Source organism: Colias croceus, chromosome 13, assembly GCF_905220415.1.
Source record: "Colias croceus chromosome 13, ilColCroc2.1".
Lineage (NCBI taxonomy): Eukaryota > Metazoa > Arthropoda > Insecta > Lepidoptera > Pieridae > Colias > Colias croceus.
This window is the reverse complement of record NC_059549.1, coordinates 8,369,082-8,392,072: the sequence shown is the minus strand read 5'-3', so window position 1 is coordinate 8,392,072 and position 22,991 is coordinate 8,369,082. Positions and strand designations below refer to the sequence as shown.

Below are 22,991 nucleotides of genomic sequence, written 5' to 3'. Positions count from 1 at the left end.
TTTACAGAACTCTTATCAAATTTTTAAATGTGATTTACAATGTTGTTGTTGTTTTTAAAATTTGGTCACTGAATGAAAAAAGGGACAGATAAACAGGTAAGTTTTTTTTAATACCATAATTGGCTTTTATTTTTATACCTTTTATTAGTATTTTTAAATAATCTGGCTTATTATGAAACAACAATTTTGTTAGCAAATATTTTCCCTTTAAACAATTCGAAGTCGCTCTAATTGAAAGGTGCGATTTTCTAGATTAATGGGCCTTTTGGAGCTTACTAATTACAATGATTACTATGTTAATTTTGATAAGATTTATATCATTCGTTTCTACGTGAGTAATTTCTATTTTACTATCGAACATATTGAATATAAAAAGATTGCCTATCAGACTAACTTTAATACTACTTATACTATATATACTTAATACTACTGCATTATATTATCTATATAGATAGTTGATACAATTCGAAGTCCCGATTCTTCAAAATATTTTTCTATTTCAGTTTATCAAATTATGAAAGTTATATGCATGACGCAGCGAACAATAAATGCCCATTACTGATATGACAGTCGATTGTTGGTTTAGGTATATCAACAAGTATGTTACAATATAAAGTATTTATTCCTATCTTGTATTTAAATACGTAATAATAGAGTCTATAGTTTGTCGTAGAAACGACATCAGCGTTTTACTTGCGGTTCTATAAGTCCTTCAAAAGGCAATAAACGATTTACTTCCGAAATACAATGTAATACTTTTGAAAATGTATTGCTCTATCATTTTCCAATATTGATTTTACTTAAATTATTTTTTACGAGATAAAGAAAGATATTTAAATTAGAAAATTATGCATTATTAATCAAGGACAATGTATATAGATATAAAATAAAAAGCATTCGGATCTAATTAAATAATGGCTCTTAATTTTTTATTAAAATATTTAGCTAACTTTGTATGTTTTATAGCACTAATAAAAATACCTAATGAGATAAACTATGTGTCACCGCTATCTTAAATCCTTAGGCAGAGAGTTGAATTACTTTATTAAACCTTTGGTTGATTTGTAAAATTTGAGACCTAAATAACTACATTACAATCATTTCCCTACTAATCACATAATTTATGAAAAAGACTTTTTGTAGATATTACAGATTATATAAAAAAAGACGTGTGGCACTCGGGGACTGCCGCGGTAAAGCTATTGCATAGCATGCCTTCAATCCACACCTCCGTGCCTGTCGGAGTGGGGAGCGTGAGGTTTTTTCGTTTCGGAATTTCTGGATTCGGTCCCCGTGCTCAAGGCCCGCGATAGAAGCTATGCAATAGCTTAATAATACTTAAAAACTAAGCGCAACGCTTTAAAAGACGGAGCTCTTCTTCTCAACAAATTGATTATCGTGCCGTACCGTTTATCATTTACATGCCAGAAATCAAACGCATTTCATGCTTCTTTTTAAATTTCAATAAAAATAGCAAATCGCCAGCGAGTACTAAGGCTAGGAGTTACGTAATATACCCGTCGCGTCACTAGTCTAGGCTGTAGAGATCTCAATTGTTAGTAAGATTGGGTTTACGACGCATAAACTAACTTCCAATACAAGTGATCACTCCAACGCTTATTACACATAAAGCTGTGCAAATGAGTTGGGGTGAAGACGTAATTTGGGATCTCGTGTCCCGTTTACTACTTATTCTCTTAGAATATGATGTCATCGACATAGGATGAGTTATGAAGCTATCCTACTACGTCGTTCGTATTAGCGGGGTCTTGTTGATTTCAGGAATAAATATACCGAGTCCTAAAAGGAAAAAAGAACGTGACGTGAACATAAACAAGGTACCGTATAGTGCAAAACGTCTTATTTTTAAAGAAAGTAATTTGCTTCCATATTATGCAATGATATTAGAAGTAAAAAGGTAGTAGGTAGATATGGAAGAACTCCGGAGGTGGCAGGTCGAAATGTAACTTATTAGTAATTAGTCACAAATGACTTCAGTTGTCTCTTTTTCCCTCACGATAATTTAAACATACCATAATACACCATCCACATATACCATCATTTCGATGTCTAATCGTGTGTGGGTTTAGTGTGCCGGTTTTGAAGATCTAATTTTGAACCTTTTATAATTCAATCATGGAAAATATATTTATTTTTATACGATCAAATGTATTAAGATGCTAAAATCTCCGATGCAAAACAATGAATGGCATGCGATATGCTCGGATATAATGAAATATAAACTTTAACGCTAAGAAAGTTTTCCAAGCACGAGATGCACTTTGGTATATTGTTTTCATAGTTTTAACAAGAATATATGGATAGTATCGATGGGATTAGCTCTCTAAACATTATCAAAATAATGAAATATTTTAGAGACTCGCCGTTATCATTTCATTACGCATACACATAAGTATATTTTATACTTATATATTGAAGAACTTGCTCTTTATCGAAAAGAACTTAGAAAATCATATCATTTTGGTTTAAAAATTAAGTTCATTTATTTAAGAGAGCGATATACTTCATTCACATGTATGTTTGCGTAAAATAGAAATTCTCAGCATTACCTAATACCTAAAGATTCATTTCAAATCCTACGCAATAATAGGTCATGTTTTAGTACTAATAAATATTTTTCAATAACCGAAACCGTAAGAAAATCGATACGTTTACAATAAAATGTCAAGAAAAGGTCAAGTAGAATAATCACATTATCTCGTTTATTATTAACTTTAGGTCAATGATGTGTACATATAAACAATCTAGAGCTTGAAAATCCATACAATTTTGTTAAAATTTCAACGTTGAACTGAAAATATTTTTTTTTATTTTAAACTACAAGAAAGAATTATAGATAGAAGATATTCTTGGTCTTATTATGTTTCTTTCTCGTAGTTTGGTATAAGACAGAAATTTCACTACTGTTTTAGTATTGAATTATTTTAGAATCCAGTGAAATCCACCTTCTCTACACTGCTTTAAGATATACAATTTTTATCAGTATCGAACAGGGATCGTATACAAGGCATGTTGTTACTATTCCGCCACGAAAAAGAGATAGATTGTAAGAGTAAGTTAATTTAATTAAAAACAATATTTCTATAAACAGATGAACAGTCGATATAATTACAATTCAAAGAAGAAAGTTCAACATTCCCGTCACTCTACATACCAAGATATTTAACCTCTGACACACAGATAACTTTATTTATTTTACAACGTATTTATATGTATATAACATTGCAGATAGGTTTTTCTGTTTATTTGCGGCGAATTGTTGAAATAGGATACAGTGCAAAATGCTTGTAATATTTTCATTTCTCTTATTTGTTTTGGTAAGTGGATTTCGTATTGTTTTCGCAATAACAGTGAATAATGCTTTTATCTCGTAACCTTATCTAGCAATTGTTGATATATGAATGTCTCATAGGTTGGCAAAATTTCATCGTTCCCTATTTACCTCTATATGCCACTTTTAAATGAGATAAGCCATAAAACATCATCTCAAGTACATTATTTAACTATTAAAAACAAAAAGTTGATTTTCCTGTACTGTATCTAGAGTTAATCTTGAATATACTTTTATTAACTAATTTATATGTATTGAGGACGAGATATTTAATCATCCGATTAATTACATTTATTGATTATTTTAGACTAATATCGTTAACGATTGTTAACAATGACATCAAATCATCAATAACCTAATTTCGATACTGTATGAATAAGGCAAATTGTATCACGCTCGAAATGTTTAATCAGATCATTGTTTACATTTACTGCATTAAAATTAATTAAATATGATATCAATGTGCGGGTCGAGACACGCTGACTTTCAATATACGTGAAATGAGTTGAAATAATTATTATCGTGGTTGTCTGTTGATTTGTGACTTGATTAATTATAAAATAATTGGAACATTGACAATGAACCATCATCTCTTTATATCTATAGTTCGTACGTGAACGTTAAACTTTGTTGGTGAGGTGAGATTTTAAGATTCTTATGGTGGATATTAAATAACGTTCTTTGAGAGGACTAGAGAGTAACCGATCAATGACACAAGTATGAAATGCATCATAAAAAAATGTGTCTACATACAAGAATTCTCTGTTTATTTTATTTGTGGATTTATGCGTTATGGAATGAGTAACGTTACCCTCTACTTTTATTTTTTGACCGTTCCTTATTGAAAGGCCTATATGTTTTTCATAATACCATGCAGATATATTATTTTCTTGTAATTGTTACATGTCAATTCATTTTATTACAGGTTTCCAACGCGGAATTACTAACAGAAGAGCGACATCGTGAAACTGTACTTGTAAGTTAAAACAGCATTATTTTATGACAGAATAATGTTGGCTCTATATCACTGGAATTTTTTAATCATAGCTATTCTAATATCAATACAATATTGAAGAACAAGAACATTCACAAACATACGAACAGATCAATAATTTACTTTAATACTGCGGCATGGCCTAGTTTCAGTTTAGATTTTTGGCCATGATCCATGTTTGGGGTAAATTTATTTCAATGCATTCTTTGTTTTCCAGAAACCAATATCAGCATGCTGCGATATACCAGAATTAGGCGACGTCAAGCCGCTTGCTGAATGTTCCAAACTAGATGGACCGGTAAGTTTTAGTAATTCTTAATATTTTATAAAAAATGTCTTATTTTAGAACATGCATGCCCCGGCAGACGTTGCTCTGCCCTATTGCACCATTATGTGTTTTCTCTCCATAAGAAAAAGAACTTAACAAAAACGTTTAGAAATTTTTTCCGAATTGGTCCAGCCGTTCTTGATTTTTATAGATTTATAACTACAGATAAATATCATTGCAATCCTTGTCAAATACTTTGAGATGGAAAGGCAAAAAATAGTATAAATAATAAAGTTAAAATTTGTACACAATAATTGTTTTCACTATTAATGAACAACTTTCTTCACAGTGCAACGAAATACAATGTGCTTTCGAGAAATCGGGATTTCTAGTCGACAAAAACAAATTAAACAAGGAAGCATACAAGAAACACCTCTTAAAGTGGTTAGAGTCCCATGAAGGATGGCAAATCGCTATAGAGAAAGCTATCGCTGACTGCGTGGATAGGGATATACGACAATACCTGGATTATCCTTGTAAGGCGTATGATGTGTTTACATGTACTGGAATTGCCATGTTAAAGGTAAGTGAGTTAATTATAATTTGAGTTTATTGGTCATTAAGAATAGCAACAAGAAATTTAGCGCCTACAGACAACTAACACATTTTTTCTAAAATTAAAAGGAGTCTTAGCACAGCCATTTTTGTAAATGAAACGCCTTGCATAATAAGTCCATGATATAAAAACTTCCTTTACGTTCTCAGTCTGGGAGTGTTATAACTTTTATCGATTTAATGAAAAGTCTATTTGATCAAAGAACGTTTTTCTTTTTTTTTGCAGAAATGTCCGAAAGAATTTTGGAAGTGTTAAGAGGAAACAAAGCTTCACATATTGTTAATTATTATTATAACTGAGTAATAAAAGTATATTCCATATCAATGTTTATGCAGTTTCTTTTTACAACGGTGATATATTTTTTGAGACCGATCCAATGATTATAGAGATTATAGAGCCACATCTATACATATATAATAAATCTGTAGAAGGGTCAATTCTGTACATTGAAAATATTGAAAAAATAAATAGCAGAGGGTGTTATTGGATCGATACCAAACCCAAATATGTGATTAAAAAAATTTTTGTCTGTCTGTCTGTATCCTAACTAACGTGAAAACCGTTAGTTTTCACGTTCAGGCATCACGTGAAAACTAACGGTTTGATTTCGATGAAACTTGGTATAATAATACCTTATTATCCTGGGCATAAAATAGGATACTTTTTATCCCGTAAAAATGCGTAGAAAAAAATAAATATATCAATTTTTCCGCGCGGACGGAGTCGCGGGCGGAAGCTAGTATAATATAAAATCATACATAAAGCGAATACTATCTAAGAAACAAACAAACCCTCAGCTTACTATTATTATTTCTATTTGTAAATTGTGGCCAGCAAACGATTCGTTGGAGTATTTTAATTCTTCCAAATGATGTATACAGAAAAAATAAGGCATAACAGGAAATATAAATTACAATAGTCTTCATTAGAAGCTAACAATGATTAGTTGAAAGTGAAAGTAAAAAAAATCTATGTACACATATACATAGTTCATTGTCCTAAAGGGGAATTGACAATAAGTAATTTTATCGTAATTTCCTTGAAGGCTTTTGCGACATTCGACACTGATTCAAGCACCATGACGGAGTGTTCGTCTGTCTTTAAAATGTTTTAGGTAGGTAGTAGTTTTTCAGAAATTTAAATACGTTATAATGTATACTCCATTTAACTGGGCCATCTAACACAAGAAGAATTTTTCAAATTAGACCCTACTGGACCTGGTTCCTGAGTTTAACGCATTCAAACAAACAAACAAACTCCTCAGCTTTATAATGTTTTATTCTCGTGAACGAAAGCAACTTTTGTTGTTGTAGAAATTTATTTATAGTGACTAGTGAACAATAATATTATCTAATAAAGGAAAAAAAGCTTGACCAGTTAATTTTAACCAAATTAGAAGCAAACGAAATACTTAAGTATTACCTAACCTAAATAATATATGTATGTGGTATCCATAAGTAATGTATATGTAGTGTAACCATAACATGATTTGAATATATTTTTACGAGAATAACATTGAATCAGGTGTAAATAATTATTCACATTCACACATGTTTGCTCGAATGTAAGAGTTAAACATGTAATTTTAAAAACATAATCACAATATAATGTTTATAAAATACACGCAATTAGGGACGTTCTTCTCCGGTAGTCGTAATCGTTTTATTAGTTTTAAATGAGAATACTGTTGTAGAAACACACATATATACAAGTTCAATATATTTTTGTAATACATAATATGTACCTACCTACTACGATTTAAAATTGTTCGTAAAATGAGTCTAATTGAATACATGTTTTACCTTTTGTTTTATGATGGGTATGATTTGGAGTTGAAATATTCATAGTTAACTTATGTGACTTCGAATATAATTTCACGCTATGGCTGCATTGTTAAAATCTATTGAGATTGATATTCAATATCTGATAGAGAAATTAAATGAAGGAACAACTGATGTTTTATGAAATGGAAGCTAAATGAGGGCTATTAATTGAACACACATTTTTGTATTTTTCTTTTAATTTATTTGTTTACAAGAATTGAATACAAATTTTTCATGATACTTTTTATTGGTTTTAAGATTTTGCGACAAAGCTTCGTTAAAATGTGGAGATTAGTAAAATAAAAACATGTGTGACTAAACGCTTTCATTACAACATTCATCGGACCGAGAAGTTTATCAAAAGTTAAGTAGTTTTTTTTAAGATTTGTCACTGTTGTAGTTTTGTAGAGTATAAGCAATTTGCTATAGAAAAATCAGCGTTTTTATGAATAGGAAGTATGTAATACATTATTGTTTATTTTATAACAAAGATTTATGATTATCCATTTTTCCTCATTCTTTTTTGCATAAACATTATTTTGATCAGATTATTATTTAATTCGTGGAAGGAGAGAAAGCCTGTAATAGAATGGTCAAAGAAACACTGTCACTATGAAAATATAAGATTGTTAAAGAAGTAGTAAAATCATGCTAGTTTATCTGTGCGCGGACGTATGTATACCTATCTGCAAATATCCTTCTGTGTACATGCTTCCTGAATCTGTTTTTCCTGACGAATATAATCCACATGTTATTGTGGCAATAAAAAGAATTCAGCTCTAACGTAGCCCTATAGAATGAGAAGTATTCTTTTTTTGACACTTTGCAGTGTTCTAATTCTTTCTATGTCTATTTCTAATTCTACAGTAAGCACACTTCTCAAATCTCTTACTTAAATAAATCTGCATTATACTTTTTCTATGTCATATTTAATTAAATAAACATGTTCAACATGAATACGACGACACATAAAACTTTTGTGATTTGCCAGTAATCATTTGAACCAAAAAGTTATTCATTATTTATAATAAACGTTTCAAATAATCTATGACAATGCCTTGGTGGTTTCCCGTGTCGCACAATAGTCAGGGTCATCATTGCATGGTATAAAGCTGTGCCAAACCAAACGCTAACGTCACATCATCAAATACCTTTGACAGATACAAGAATGTGGGCATTATATTGTTTTTTCGTATTTCTAACAATACTACAGGTAAGCACAAAAACAATAAGTATATTTTATCTGTTAGCATTTAAATTTTTTAAATACAATCCAATCAACGTGTATCTACACATTATAACGCCTATGTAAATATATTTTCCTGTTTCATGATTACCGAAGTGGATAATTTTGATTAAAAATTTTGTTGATTGATTGACTATCTTCATTTACAAATGATTAAATAAATAATCTTTAAAATTTAAATAAATATTTATATTTTCTTTCTGTTATATATTTGTTATGATATTTTAGGGGGTGTTTTTACAAGAAATGCCACCACCGCCTTGTCGTCCGCCGCCTGTGGTAAGTATTATTTTTTATTATATCGCCGTCCCCGGAGAATAAAATGATAACAGCAAAAACACAACTTTTCAGGAGAAATAAAAAACCGATAATTGTCTATAACTCGCAAAGCAATAGACGTAGAGAGATAAAAAAAGGCTCAGTGGTAGCTAATTTTTTAACCTTTTATTATGTTTCAAAATATTTTTAATAACTTTAAGAGAACTGAAGATAATTAAAATTTAAAAAGTTAGTAGCATTTGACTGAAATGTATATTTACTAATACACACTTATCATTTTATTCTCGTTTATATTGGACATATGCATTAATGGATAATATCCAATGAACTTTTATGGGGTTTTTTTAAAAAACAATATAAGAGTAATCAACTATTATTACATAAAAATGAAAACAATAAAAAGTAATAAAAATCAATCTTCCTGATCATCATCGTGATCATAATGTACATGGTCAATACGAATGGCACCAAAACATATTTTTACGAGAATAAAATGATAATAGGCGTTCATCATTATTTCGCAGTTTCTTTTTTCCGAGAATATTATTGTAAAAGTTATTACCACATAAAGAATGAAGAAACTTTTTCACTATCATATTACTATCTTTTTTTTTCTAGTAGTAATATGTTCTGGGAAAAAGCAGTGAATATTATTGTAATATCCTATAACTTTGTAGATTACAGGAGAAAAATTCCAAAAAAAATTGTATAGATGTATTAGGCTACGTAGGCTTCAAATATCGAATAACAATAAAACTATGATAATGGCGATTATGATTTTATTCTCCGGGGACGGCGATATTAACAAGGAGATAGTTGTGCTGGATGTGTTCAATAGAACTTTTAAATTTTAATCGTAAGATGGGTATCAATTTAAAAAATGTTAATGGATATAAATCACTGATACAGAATCTTCTAATAAAAAAATACTTACAGAAATTATATTTTGATATTTTAGTTTTATAGCATTCAATTGTAGTATACATTATAAACATTCGAAATCGTTCATCTGGCGAAAGACGCGGTCTTGAATCCCGCCTCGTGAACGTATTTTTTTTGTTTTAAAAATTTATAATTTATTTATTTATAACATAAAAAAAACTGCAAAATATTTGCAACTCAGGAATTAAAACATTCTTTCATTTTATTTATCTAATATATAAAAATCAATGCCACTTTTCGTTGTAATTCCATAACTCGAGAACGGCTGAACCGATTTCGATAATTCTTTTTTTATTATATTCCTTGAAGTACGAGGATGGTTCTTATGTAGAGAAAACGTTAATATGTACCACGGGCGAAGCCGGGGCGGACCGCTAGTTTATAATAAAAATCAATGCCACTTTTCGTTGTAATTCCATAACTCGAGAACGGCTGAACCGATTTCGATAATTCTTTTTTTATTATATTCCTTGAAGTACGAGGATGGTTCTTATGTAGAGAAAACGTTAATATGTACCACGGGCGAAGCCGGGGCGGACCGCTAGTTTATTTATATATATGTGCCGCGCGGTTTTACCCGCGTGGCTCCGCTCCTGTTGGTCTTAGCGTGATATAGCCTATATTATTACTCGTGGGTAATATAGCTTTCGAATGGTGAAAAAATTTTTAAAATCGGTCCAGTGGTTTATGAGCTTATTTATTATAATCAAAGAAACAAACAAAGTTTCCCTCTTTATAATATTAGTTTAGATAAGTTCTGAAATCACATTGACTCCTAGCGAAACTTTATAAATACAAACATGAAAAATAATTATGTTAATTTACTTTACAGGAACACCCAGGTGAGTGCTGTAAAATACCACAATTCTTTACTGATGAGGATCGTAAGGCATGTGGTGTTGATATAGAGGAGAGTAAAGAGCCAGGAGCAAGACCTGATGTAAGTATTTCTTTAGTTTTCCGGCAGATGGCGTTTACTGAAATAACTAAATATTTATTTTTGTGTTTTCAATACCTTGTGTTTGTAAATGTATGGAAAATAACAGTTCAAAACTATCTGCAATTTTTTAACATACAAGAAATAAGTAAACAAATAAGAATATTTACCAAACAATATTGAATACTTACTTATTTATAGTAGGCTAGATCGTAAGACTAATCCTAAATTTGTTTATAATTTTTAGTGCTCCAAACTAATTTGCGTATTCGAGAAAAACAAGTTAATGAAAGACGATAATACAGTGGATAAAGAAGCATTTGCAGCATTTGCAGATAAATGGGCTGAAGAAAATACTGAATTTAAAGATGTTGTTGAAATAGTGAAGAAAAACTGTCTAAAAGAAGATGGTCCGAAGGGAGCAAAATTCTGTGAACCGGGGAAAATTATTGGTTGCAGCTTTTTTCATACCTTTGATGTGAGTTAAACTAAATGTATAAAATTAGATAGTTCGTAACAAACAGTAAATCTAAGGCGCTTAATTTAATTTGAAAATATAGGTCCTTTTACCTTAAATCAAGTGCAGACTTTAAAAATATACAACATCCAGCTCTATTAATTTCAACATTAACATACTATAAATGCTTAGTAAGGCGAGGCTAAAGAAATTAATTAATTATCATTCAAACTGAAATAAAATTATAGTTTTAATCTATTTTATTTTTCTTTCAGAATTGTCCTTCTTGGGAAAAGAGCGACAAATGTGATATAGTCAAAGAACACATACAGAAATGCAAAGAAAAGCTTGGAAAGGCCTAAATCTAAACCTGTTTCTTGTACTTATTTAATTTTTATAATATCATAATCGATAAAGCGTGTATAGCAAAACATTGTTTTATTTTACAACTGTTTTATATCAATACAATTCAAAATTTAATTTGTGTTACTCGATGCCGTCTGTACCTACCACAGACAAATATATGTCTGTGGTACCTACTATTGCGTGTTCAATGTTCATAAATTGAAACCGAGATGTTGTTTTAAAGTTTGATTTCTCTGTTTTGAAAACACTGACAGTTCAAAAGCAAGATAAGTGTTAATATGAGTGAGTTTTTAAATGGTAGACGTCATACCGACACGTAGTTTAACACCAAATGAAAAATTCAAAATTGCTGATTTTAACATTGTAATTATGAGTTTAAATAATCTTTTTCTAATTGCAAGTATATGCCACGTCAAAGGTCAATATTATGATGATTTACCATTGAAACCTGATAAATGCTTAGGAACAGATGAATTATTTGTAAGTACTTGATATTATAATGTTTGTTGTTTGGGCAAATGTAATCTATAGAATATGTTTCTTTATTTCTATACGACTATTAGTAATTAAGAAATGTTAACAAAAGTGTTTTCGATGAAATTGATTGTAATAATAATTTTAGAATCGAAAATGTTGTGTCTTCCCTCCATTTTTTGATCGAGAAGTTGCTAGATCATGTGGTGGCATGTTTTCATTAATTTACTTGAACAAAGAGGCCAATATGACAATTATACGAAGAGAGACCACAGAAGAGGTTGGTATGCTTACATTAAATGAAATCAATGCAATTAACGAATGCGTAATAATTCAGTATTAAGTACTCTTTGATGTGACTATTATAAAAATAATATGATATGTTATGTTTTCCACTAATACATGATGTCCATTGTTTTAGCATCCATTAGAAATAAATTTATGTAATTATTTATCAAACTAGCTTCCGCCCGCGACTCCGTCCGCGCGGAAAAATTAAGATTTATTTTTTTTCTACGTATTTTTCCGGGATAAAAAGTATCCCATTTTATGCCCAGGATAATAAGGTATAATTATACCAAGTTTCATCGAAATCGAACCGTTAGTTTTCACGTGATGCCTGAACATACAGACAGACAAAAAATTTTTTAATCACATATTTGGGTTTGGTATCGATCCAGTAACACCCCCTGCTATTTATTTTTTCAATATTTTCAATGTACACAATTGACCCTTCTACAGATTTATTATATGTATAGATAAAGGTCTCTCGTTCTTATAGTCGTATGTCAAATTATATTAAATGTAATATTATCTTCACAGTGTCATTACTGGCAATGTATTCTGGATAAGTACAAGATTTTAAACAGCGACAAAACTGTAAATGAAGAAAAGTTTTTCACATATTTAGACAAATGGACTACGTTTAATCCTGCATTTAGTTCTATCATATTGAGCGCAAAAATTCACTGCAGACAAGTGTACAGGAGGTACATGCCACTAACTACTTGTGAGTTTTTCAGTTTGCAAAGCTGCCTTCGAAATTTCGTTAATGTGGTACGTATATTCATTAAAGTAGATCTTATATTATTGTTCACATACAGAAAATAAGTAGAGATTCGATTCAGAAGTTTTCAATTTCGGTACCGAATCTAATTCGTAGTTTAACAATATGTTGATGACAGGTAATAACAGATGTATTTTATTTCTATTTCAATGTTACTATACATTTTGTATTTGACTGGTTTCTAATAAGTATCCATAATTTCAGGATTGCCCAAAGGTAGTAAACTCAAAAGAATGTTTCGAATGGAAGGAATTCTTTGAAGAATGCAAAGAATTTTTTATTTAAAATCATACATCGTTCTAATTTGAAATATTGCATTTATTCTGGAATGATAATTACAATGAAATGAACTAACTCTAAGTGCTAACTACAATATATTTTTACAGAAACTTATTTTCCTCATTACAATCCCATATTAAATCTAAATTATTTTATTCCATTTAGTATGAAGGTACGAAGAAACACGTTCAACATAATATCAAGGTACCTGCATACCAAAAACAAGTAATACTGTCACGTAAATGCTCGCCTTAACTAAACTTTGATAAATCCACGCGCCAGTATGTTGTATCACTCTCCTTAAAGGAATTCGATAAATTAAACTACACTAACAGTCTATTTTGTTTCAAGGTAAGAGTCTTGGGTTGTATCTTCCTACATATAAAATCATTCCTGACGGGTTGTGCCTGACAAAATACAGGAATGGCCTGTCGAATTTTAATCGCGCTGGCTGGGCATTTCTTGCTGGCAGGCGAGCTTGCCTTGGTCGTAAATGTAATGGTAAATGCATCGCTTCTCCAACGTCATGCGGATCGTGGAATGCTCTCTGATAATCCCTTGGTTCATCCCAGTTTAACCACCTCGAGCTTCTACGTTTTTGTACCTTCTCAACTAATTCCAATGATTCAGGATACTCTTCTATATGATGCTGTTCCCCTATTACGCTTTCGCCACAAGTGACGAATGAATTGACTTGAATCATATCGGATAAGTATAGGTTTTTGGATGGACCGTTAACACCACCTAAGTCAGCGTGTTCTGGATCAAACAAATCTTTTAATCCCATTTTTTTCAAAGAAGATGAGATATTAAATATCGATTTATGTGAGAATCTAGGGATTTGAAGTTCAAGACCAACACGTGGCAACAATGTACGTAATAGGCGATTCCATGTTGGGGTAGCTGGGCCTGACTCCAGCATTCTTTTCTCAAGAGCTTCCAAATCATCTGCGTGTACTATATTGCCTTGTTGGCCAGGCATTAGGAACAATGTACTTATTACTGAGTTTGTATTTCCTAAAGCAGCTGCAGTGGCGTCTAACACTGGATCGTATCCAGCCAAAAAGTTGCTACGAAATACTACTGCCGGCACAGGAACTAATCTTCTCTGGCGTACGTTTGGCGATACAACGAAGTACATCTCTCCATCTCTGCCATCTACAGTTGAACCCGAGCAGTCAGTCTGGAATGGTAACAATAAAACATATAAAAAAAAATATGAAACAGACATTTGTATTATAAATATAACTTTTTAAAAGAAATATTTCATTGATTAAAAAAAATCAAGTGCTTTGTGCCTTAGTTATATTTGATAATTGTACAGATAATGCTGTCAAAATATTAATGTTTGATCCGACTAGTTTATTTATTTGTAAATGTTATGATAAAAACACCCACCTCAAATATATTCGTCGAAAAAGCTGCAAGTGGCGGTTGCATAACTATAGAATTGCTTTTCATATATTCTATGATTTTCCCATAAGTGTATCTTTTCACTAAAAGATTTGTTCTTCGTCGAATAATATCACTTATCAATTTGAAGTTTACTTCTTCTACATGGCCGTTGTAAAATTGCTGAGCTCTTTCTTTGTAGAAAGTTAATATTTTACCTTTGCTACGGTCACTGTAAAGTTCTCGTATAAATGCAGATACGGCCACGCCTGAGGCTGGTGATATATCTATAGAATCGGATATATTTTTCAAGGTAAAATGAGGATTAAATGTTACCATATCATCTAATTTTAGAATTTCGTTCATTTCTCCAGATGTGGCGCCTTTAGCGCCCATAAACATCATAGTAAGCATAGATGTAATAGCATAAGGTGAAAAAACAAAACTCCTCTTTTTTTCTATGTGCCCTGACATATCATTCCAATATTGAAAAGCAAGATCGTTGCATAATTCAATAAATTGTGAAATATCTTCACTTAGATCTTTCGTTGTTACCTCTAACCCTTGATTTTCTTTAGAAAAATCTAATACAATATTTTTATCCGCGCTATTTTCTGGAGTATAAAATCCTTCAGGTTTATATTTGTTACCTGTTTCACTGTGAGATTTTGGAGGAGGCACTGTAGGTATAAGCTTCCAAGAATTATTTCGCTCATTCGATAATTCCTTATCATCAATGTTTATCTTCTGAAATTTCTTTTTGAACTCTTCCATTTTTGGAATATCCGATACTTTATTTAATTTATTGTCCACCTTTTTATTGTCTGATGCATTTATTTTGTTGTCATTGGACGCAATGTTTTTATTTGCATTTATTTTGTTCTCATTAGAGGCAACTTCTTTATTTGCATTTATTTGGTTCTCATTAGGTACAATTGTTTTATTTGAATTTATTTTGCTATCAATAGCCGCAATGTTTTTATTTGCATTTAATTTGTTTTCATTAGAAATGTTTTTATGCGAAGTTTTTTTATTAGATTGTCCTATAGTTTCTTCGTTTTGACCTTGAGATAAACCTGATTGTGAATTACTATTTTGTTTTTTATCAGATTTCTCCGATACTGGAATATGTGGCACAGTCACAACTTTTGTGTTGATGTATTTATGGTCAGAATTATTAGAAGAACTTGAACCAGTTAAATTATTTATTTGTATATTATGTGTAGATGATGATATTGGCACAAATGTAGGCGTATCATCGCTTTTATTTATTCTTTCTGTAGTAGGCGTCGTTTCTTTCTTCACAACTGAAGCTACAACATTTTCCTTTGAAATTAATTTCTTATCTTCATTTTTAGTGGTGTCATTTGTTTCAGTCGATGTGATAATATTATCAATAGGTGTTTCAGTTGTAGTAATATCGATTTCATTGGTATCTTTTACAGGCACAGTCACATCTTGATACTCTGTGTTGTTGCCTTTGATGCCCTCACTTAATTCAGGTAGTTTAAGGTCATCATTGTGATATACAACTTGTGATAATAAATCACCCATCGATTCGGATAAAATAGGATCAATAGTAGTTGTTTCAGTATCAGCAACTGTTGTAACTTCTGTGGGTGGTAATGTAGTTGGCAAGGTGGTGTCTTCTTCAATTTTTGTTTTAGAGCTTTCTTCATCATTCTTTTCTATATTCTGTTCATTGTTTTTAGTATGATCCAACATAGAAACTTTGACGTAGTTATCAGGTATTGTGTTATTTCCATTATCGGAGACTTTTTCAGTATCCTGAGGAATATCAATCTCAATATTTTCTTTACTCTCTATGTCCATATTGTTTTGATTATACTTGTTTGTATCTAACATATTGCTTGTAGTTGGCAAAGGTTCGAGATTGCTACCAAGATCCGACGCGATTTGACTTATACTTTGCGCCACGTCAAATAATGGAGGCAAAGAATCTTCTACTTTATTAAATATATTTTCGTTCATGCCGTCATTGCTCGATGCAGGAATGATTTCCGTCGAAGACATGGTCGTAGATGGAGAAACAGATTGTGTTGTTAGAGTTGTTGAATTGGTATGATCATATTCTGGATTTCTACTCGATGATGCAGGTGTAAACTCTGGTGTTGATTGTGGTTTATTAGTACTAGCTAGATTCAATTCAGAATTATTGCTCAACGATATATCTGCTTCAACATTTGTGTGTAAGGTTGAAGAAATTGACGGTTTTAAAGAAGAAATCTTAGTAGGTTTTTTTGTAGACCTCTCAGTGACGTACGAAACTGTTGATATAGGAATGAAAACAGTATCTTCATTATCACTCATTGTTTTTGTTGCCTGGGTTGTGAGTTCAATCTTTACTATACTTTTATCATCATTTAAAGAATTTTCACTTTGGTTGTTGGTATCTGTTGGCGTTGTTATTATATTTACGTTCGTTGGATATTTATTAGTGTATATTTTTGTTGTGACGGTCGACGGAGGTTTAACTGTAGAAGTAGATTCTTTAATTTTTTCAGTTGTAATAAGCGGAGGTATTGTGGAACTTGTTGGTTTATCTGAACTTGCTGCAATTTTTTCTGTAGTTACAGGTGTGGTTTTTGAATTCTGATTAAGAATAGAAGTTGGTTTGCTTTGATCAACAGTCTCTGTTGAAACTGTAGAATGCGATGGATTGCTACCTTCTTTACTGAATGCATATAAATAGTCACCATTGGAATTATCAACATCAATAGTATCCGTTTCAGGTGTTATGAAAGAGTTGGAAGTTTTTTCTGGTACGATATCCATTCCCGTATTGCCAAATATGGAAGGTAATATTAAGCTCCAAGAATCTGATACATCGGGAGTATCAAAGGTTGGTTGCAAATGAGGGTTATTCTTATGTGCTTCCATTTGAGCTTTTAAAACATTCTGTACATTAGTAACTACATTGTAGACTTTTGTATATGGAGGTTCACTAAAGTTAAACGTCATTGTTGGTCGATCGTCATTAGCAAAAGTTACTAAGCTATCCGTATCTTCACCAGCTGCAACTATTGCCTGAATTTCTTCAAGCGTCATTAGTCTTTTGACAAGTTCACCAGATTCGTCAAATGTGTAAAATTCATATCTATCGGGTGTCAATAAATTCACTGGACTGCCCACTGTTGCCGGCACACTGGATGGCCGCGGTATCTTATTACCAACGGCATCTGCGATGAACGGGAGTTTAGATCGTCTGAAAATACATAAATTAAAATATTAATAAGAATGCAAACAGAAAAATTGATATATAAAGTGCAGTAGTATATTTTATATCACCATTATATTTATTACTCGAAAAGCTTATGTAAACACTAATAGTGCCGTTAATAGTAATAAACAAACATTTCACTGCCCGTGCTTTTCTATATTTGTCTGAAAACCTATGTTAAGTTATAGAAAATATTATAAAATTGTAAAAATCTCATAACAGCTGTAATCGAAGAATATAGCGGCGTCAAAATTGCTCTACGCCTCAAAACATGATATCATGACATAAGTGCTGATTTACACAGGGTCAGTAACTGACTACAAATTCGAGGCAAATCAGTGCTGACCCGAAAAAAAACCCTGTGTAAACAGATTTGAAGTCAGTACAGAGGCTTGAAGTCTATGTAAACAGTTTAAAGTCGACAGTCTATGTAAACAGTTTAAAGTAGACAAGTCAGTCGCGGCGCCGAAATTCGGCGCCGCGACTGACTTGTCTACTGACCCTATGTAAATCAGCACTAACATCCAAATGAAAAGCTTACATTTCTGAAAGTTATTGCAGAACCTATCAAGTTTAGTGTTAGGTAAGGTGTGAAGATATTCATTAAGTAATACAAAAAACGGATATATATCGTGAGACATGCAATCTCGTATTTTTTCTCTACAATGAAACAAACAAAAAATACTTATGTAATAACACTTATATAGATTTTTAAATATATTACCTTTCTTCACTTTCATCAGCAGAAACGCACAACGCGTAGATAAACACGGTGAGTATAATATGCATCTTTGCCTTCCATGCACAGGTGTATCCTGAAACTGAAATTGTTCTATGTTAGCTAAAAGTTAACGAACAAATTTCTTATCTAAATACGTAGAGGGTCTTTCTCTCGCACACATTTTAGGGTCTTTACGTATCGCGGTGATACATAGTATTGTTTTTTTTTTGAGCGAGCATTCGAGCTAAGTTCAAGCCCAAGTTAAGTTAGATGGTGGGAAGCGATCACCACATTCTATTTTAAGGGATTAGTTTATAGAAGATGGATTATTATCTTGGTCTTGCTTGTAAACTTTTTAATTTTTTAACATTTAATCGACATTAAAGAGGTTTTAGTTGTTTTTAATAATTTAGAAAATGGTTTCTGCAGCTCTACGCTAATCCTATACACTTCCTATTTATAAGCTATTTATAACCTATTTATTCAGTGTCCGTATGCACATAATAGAAGCCATCATAACAAACATGACGTCAAATAACATATATTATGTTCTTGCATGAATATGATACAAAAAAAAATTATTTATGGTAAAAAGTCTCTATCTCACACGATCATAAACTACATTTCTGGACATAAATCCGACAAATATGAATCTGAAATATGCCATCACGCGTCTCCAAGCGCGTCTCTAATAAAATGCCGTTTGAAGGATGCATTAACGGACAATGTATTTCATGGCATACAGAACAGACATTCATAGCAGATTGTAAATACGACAAATAGGCAGCTATTAACCTGTATAAAAATAATAAAAAGTATCAGAAACAGTTAACAAAAAGTAATGCACGGTTCGCCGCGTTCTATCCGACGTCTCCGTTATCCGCTGTTACCGTGAGATGAAACTAATTGTTTTGTTATTGCTATCGACACGAGGTTATGTAACGGATGCACGCAATATAGTATACTGAAAATCCGGAATTTATGTATGACAAAAAAAGTATAAAAATTTTGTGTAAAATATCTGCAAGAAGCTTATGAACTCTATCATCTCTACTATATCTTATCCAGAAGGTTCCAGTTTTAGAATAACTGAACTTCAAATTTTGATTCTAGGTAATGTGAATTCCTGCTTCTAGTCTTAAAAACTAAAATTTGAGTTCTGAATGTATTGAATATGCATATGTCAGTTGATTTCATATTTAATTATAGGTACAGATTCTTACGAAACATATTTGACCGAATATGATTCAGTAAATATCTACATAGATGTAATTGATCTTTTAAACCATAAGTTTCATCGCACTCTGTTATACAAAACAACAACTGTGTACTGCTATTCAACTTTAAAGGAAATGCAACGTAGTTCAAGTACTAGTTTAAAATAAAAGTTTTATTACCTGATACTACACAATAAGCTTAACCGCAGAACCAGACAGTAATTGCCATACATTGTGGCGACAAAAACAAAAGTTGCAACTTTTCAAACGATCTCAACGTGAATGGCGTGCTTTAGAGTTATGTATTACTGAATTTAAAAAATCGCTTAATGTATGTCACTGACACTAAGAATTATGAAGACGGATATTGCAATTTGAAATGCAATATCCGTCCAAGATTGAAGAACTCGGATTCGTGAAACTATAACATTTTTATTTTTGTTACTAAATCTTTATGCATAATTAAGGAAGAAAAAGTCTAGCTTTACATACACAAAAGAACACCCGTTTAAGTTATTCTAATTTTAGCGTACCTTTTCTTAAAAATATGTTTAAAAATGATAAAAGCTTAAAAGTCTAATTCAAATTTTCATAATAGCAAATATAAAATATTATGTATAAAAATATTGCATTTTAAGGAAATTTTCCCTAGAAAAGTTAAGTAAACACTGCTATAAAATTCATTTAGTTTGCTTCCTTCGTTCCCAAAGCTTACCTTCAAAGCATTTAGATCGGAAATTCAATCGACAACAACGTTTTATTATGCATAAGCTACAGAACAAGTTGATCTTACAATGAGATGACTAGTCCATCAGCTGAATGATTTCCTAGAAGAAATACTAAAAATATATTGCAAATCCGACTTATGGAATAAACATACCACTTCTATGCTTTAGAAAAGTTTTAATATGGTTCTGTTCCCTAAAATACCTAAGTAGGTATATTTATGAGAATAGTTTCAATAATTATCCTTTTTCTGCAAAAAGGTTCATTATCACAATTTGAATAAAATTTAAATATAAACTTTTCTTTTGAAAGCATTTAAAGCAAATTACCTTCTGTCTTTAAAAGTTTGACCTTTAATGCTTATTAAGCTTATTGTTCCGTTATCTTTGGGAAGATTTATTATTTCATTCTATTCTCTGTTAATCTTCAGTTTGAATTAATTTATCGGTAAAGTTAATAATAATTTTTAACGAGGATTCCAACATAAAATCTTAACAAAAGCCCACATATAATTACATTTATTGCGAAATATTTCATAACGTGTAATTAATTGCTTGATTTTAATTTTAATGAATCAACAAAAAATCTAAATACTTTTTTGAATACACGAATTTTGACATAAAAAAGTATATGGATATTTCACAGTACCTAGGTATATAACGTTCAACAGAACACATTTAAGTCACCTACTTTTTCAGTGCAACGTGAGTGCAACAATATGACCTAATTAAACCACAATTAAAACTGTCAAGTTCCATCGAACGATGGCAAACCAAGACCTTGACATAATTGTAAATGAGAACCTGTCCGTTATGTCAAACAACTAAAACTCCATTTTCGATGTATCTCGTCGAAAGTAAAGGCGAGCGCATAACGGTACCCGTCGTCGTGACAACTAAGGTCATTGCACTATCTCCAACTCCGTATTTGCGGAAAAATTATATACTTAGCGTTCGTTTACTTGATTTTTGTGTGGATATGCAAATTGTTGGTTATGATAGCGTAGATGCTAATAACTAGCAAGAACGACATAACAGTAAGGTGATTAAACAGGAAAGTTAAGATTTAATAATGTATAAAATACCTTCCATTCCAAGCATGGGAACTTATTGTGCGTGTTATCATTGTAAATATTGATCACGGTTTACATCATTTGCACCATTAGTATATCTTTATTAATATCTTTGATACCTTCTATTTCATAAAAAAGTCATGCCCGATTAAAAGTATCAAGGGGTGATTAATAAAATCATAATGTACAATAAAAAATCACGCGAAGAATGTAAAATAAACGCTCTGCACTCTCCTCGTGTTTAACCTAACCCCCTAACCCGGGCACCTTTAATTTTTTATCTTAGCTTTAAAATGTAATACTTTCCATAATAGGAAATATTAATACTAATTAATAGAAAAGTTCTAGCAAAATGTCTTTAGGACAATAGATACGTGGATCCGGCAACTAGCAGTGCTAATTAAATACTGTTCTAAAACGTCGACATCTTTATTTGTTGTGCTACATTCTCGTGTTTGCCGCCGACGTGACAGTAAAGTACTTCCATTTTTGTAAAGGATATTACTAAATAAAGTACCTACTTTCACATAAGTACATCATCAATCTTAGCTTAATAGGCTTTTACATTTTTGTGGATAACCTTTTCCACTTTTATCATGTTAACAACTACAACACAACTAATTTTAGTAAGAAATACCTATTTAATTTTTTATATGGACATTAAGAACTCTTAAAAAATAAGTTTCAAAGACGACTCTCATTAACGTGCATGATATAAAAAGATGTTTATTATTTTATATTTTGACCTGTTTAAGTCGGTTAAGTGTCACGGGCGCAGGTTGTGTGAGGCGCCTTAGAATCCTATTGACACATATTTAACTCAAAGCTACAGCTTGGCTACATTTAATGGATCCCCGGGAAGGCTTTTAGCGTGCACACTTGAAACTCTGTGAATGGCGCTATTGACCAACCAACTTCATATTTAATCCCTCCACACTAGCTATATTTGTGCTTACACCCTATAAATGGAATCCTGAGTGCTGCAGGTATATTTATGGCGACATTTTGATAGAGAAGTCCAGTTAACATGGCAAGAAAATTGTTCTGAAGTGAAAAGTTGTACAGGGAATCTAGGGCTAAATTAGAAGCTAAGACTTCAATCCTCTCCCGGCAGGATATTGCGGTTGCGTCTCGACCTATTGTATTTGTGATGCTGTGAAAACATGTCGTTGTTGTGGTGGAATAAATAGGCCTCTTTGTAACTGCAGTGCAAAGAGCGTGCTTTTTGTAGTGGAAGTGTTACCATCAGCCGGGATTAAAACCTACTTTCCCAATATGTATATTTTTCATTTTTCATTTCATATTTTTATAAAATTTCAATTCATTTATTTCGTTATACAATATCTAATCTTAAAATACATTAACTAGAACTTTATAAAAATTAAAATAATAATCCTCTTCCATGAAATAAGAAAGTCATGAGAATTACGCAAAAAGAAATAGGTACCTTTTGTAAAAAGCTTTGAAGGCAATTTTGGGATGTAACAGAAAGGCAAATCGTCATTCCTCCGTATAAGGTAAAA

The 22,991-nt window shown here is 31.5% G+C and overlaps 4 protein-coding genes across 4 annotated transcripts in view; 3 read left to right on the top strand and 1 right to left on the bottom strand.

The window, feature by feature from the left end:
* Positions 1–3,223: 3,223 nt before the first annotated feature.
* Positions 3,224–5,554, top strand: LOC123696990. The gene is made up of 5 exons (XM_045643396.1): positions 3,224–3,338; positions 4,278–4,328; positions 4,564–4,644; positions 4,964–5,197; positions 5,456–5,554. Exons 1-5 carry the CDS (start codon positions 3,303–3,305, stop codon positions 5,483–5,485), a joined length of 432 nt encoding a protein of 143 aa, XP_045499352.1. The 5' UTR covers positions 3,224–3,302; the 3' UTR covers positions 5,486–5,554.
* Positions 5,555–8,173: 2,619 nt separating this feature from the next.
* Positions 8,174–11,339, top strand: LOC123696989. Its single transcript, XM_045643395.1, has 5 exons — positions 8,174–8,266; positions 8,528–8,578; positions 10,353–10,460; positions 10,705–10,935; positions 11,190–11,339. The coding sequence occupies exons 1-5, from the start codon at positions 8,222–8,224 to the stop codon at positions 11,274–11,276; spliced, it is 522 nt and encodes a 173-aa protein (XP_045499351.1). The 5' UTR covers positions 8,174–8,221; the 3' UTR covers positions 11,277–11,339.
* Positions 11,340–11,555: 216 nt separating this feature from the next.
* On the top strand, positions 11,556–13,209 carry LOC123696988. Its single transcript, XM_045643393.1, has 4 exons — positions 11,556–11,760; positions 11,903–12,034; positions 12,577–12,810; positions 13,025–13,209. Exons 1-4 carry the CDS (start codon positions 11,575–11,577, stop codon positions 13,103–13,105), a joined length of 633 nt encoding a protein of 210 aa, XP_045499349.1. The 5' UTR covers positions 11,556–11,574; the 3' UTR covers positions 13,106–13,209.
* Positions 13,121–22,991, bottom strand: part of LOC123696987 (uro-adherence factor A) — a 34,136-nt gene continuing 24,265 nt past the window's right edge. Inside the window, exons 2-4 of the mRNA XM_045643392.1 lie at positions 18,457–18,553; positions 14,498–17,717; positions 13,121–14,282 (exon numbers count right to left, since the gene is read on the bottom strand). Coding sequence (XP_045499348.1) covers positions 13,446–14,282; positions 14,498–17,717; positions 18,457–18,521 — 4,122 coding nt within the window. The 5' untranslated portion in view covers positions 18,522–18,553 and the 3' untranslated portion in view covers positions 13,121–13,445. The remainder of the gene's footprint in view (positions 14,283–14,497; positions 17,718–18,456; positions 18,554–22,991) is intronic.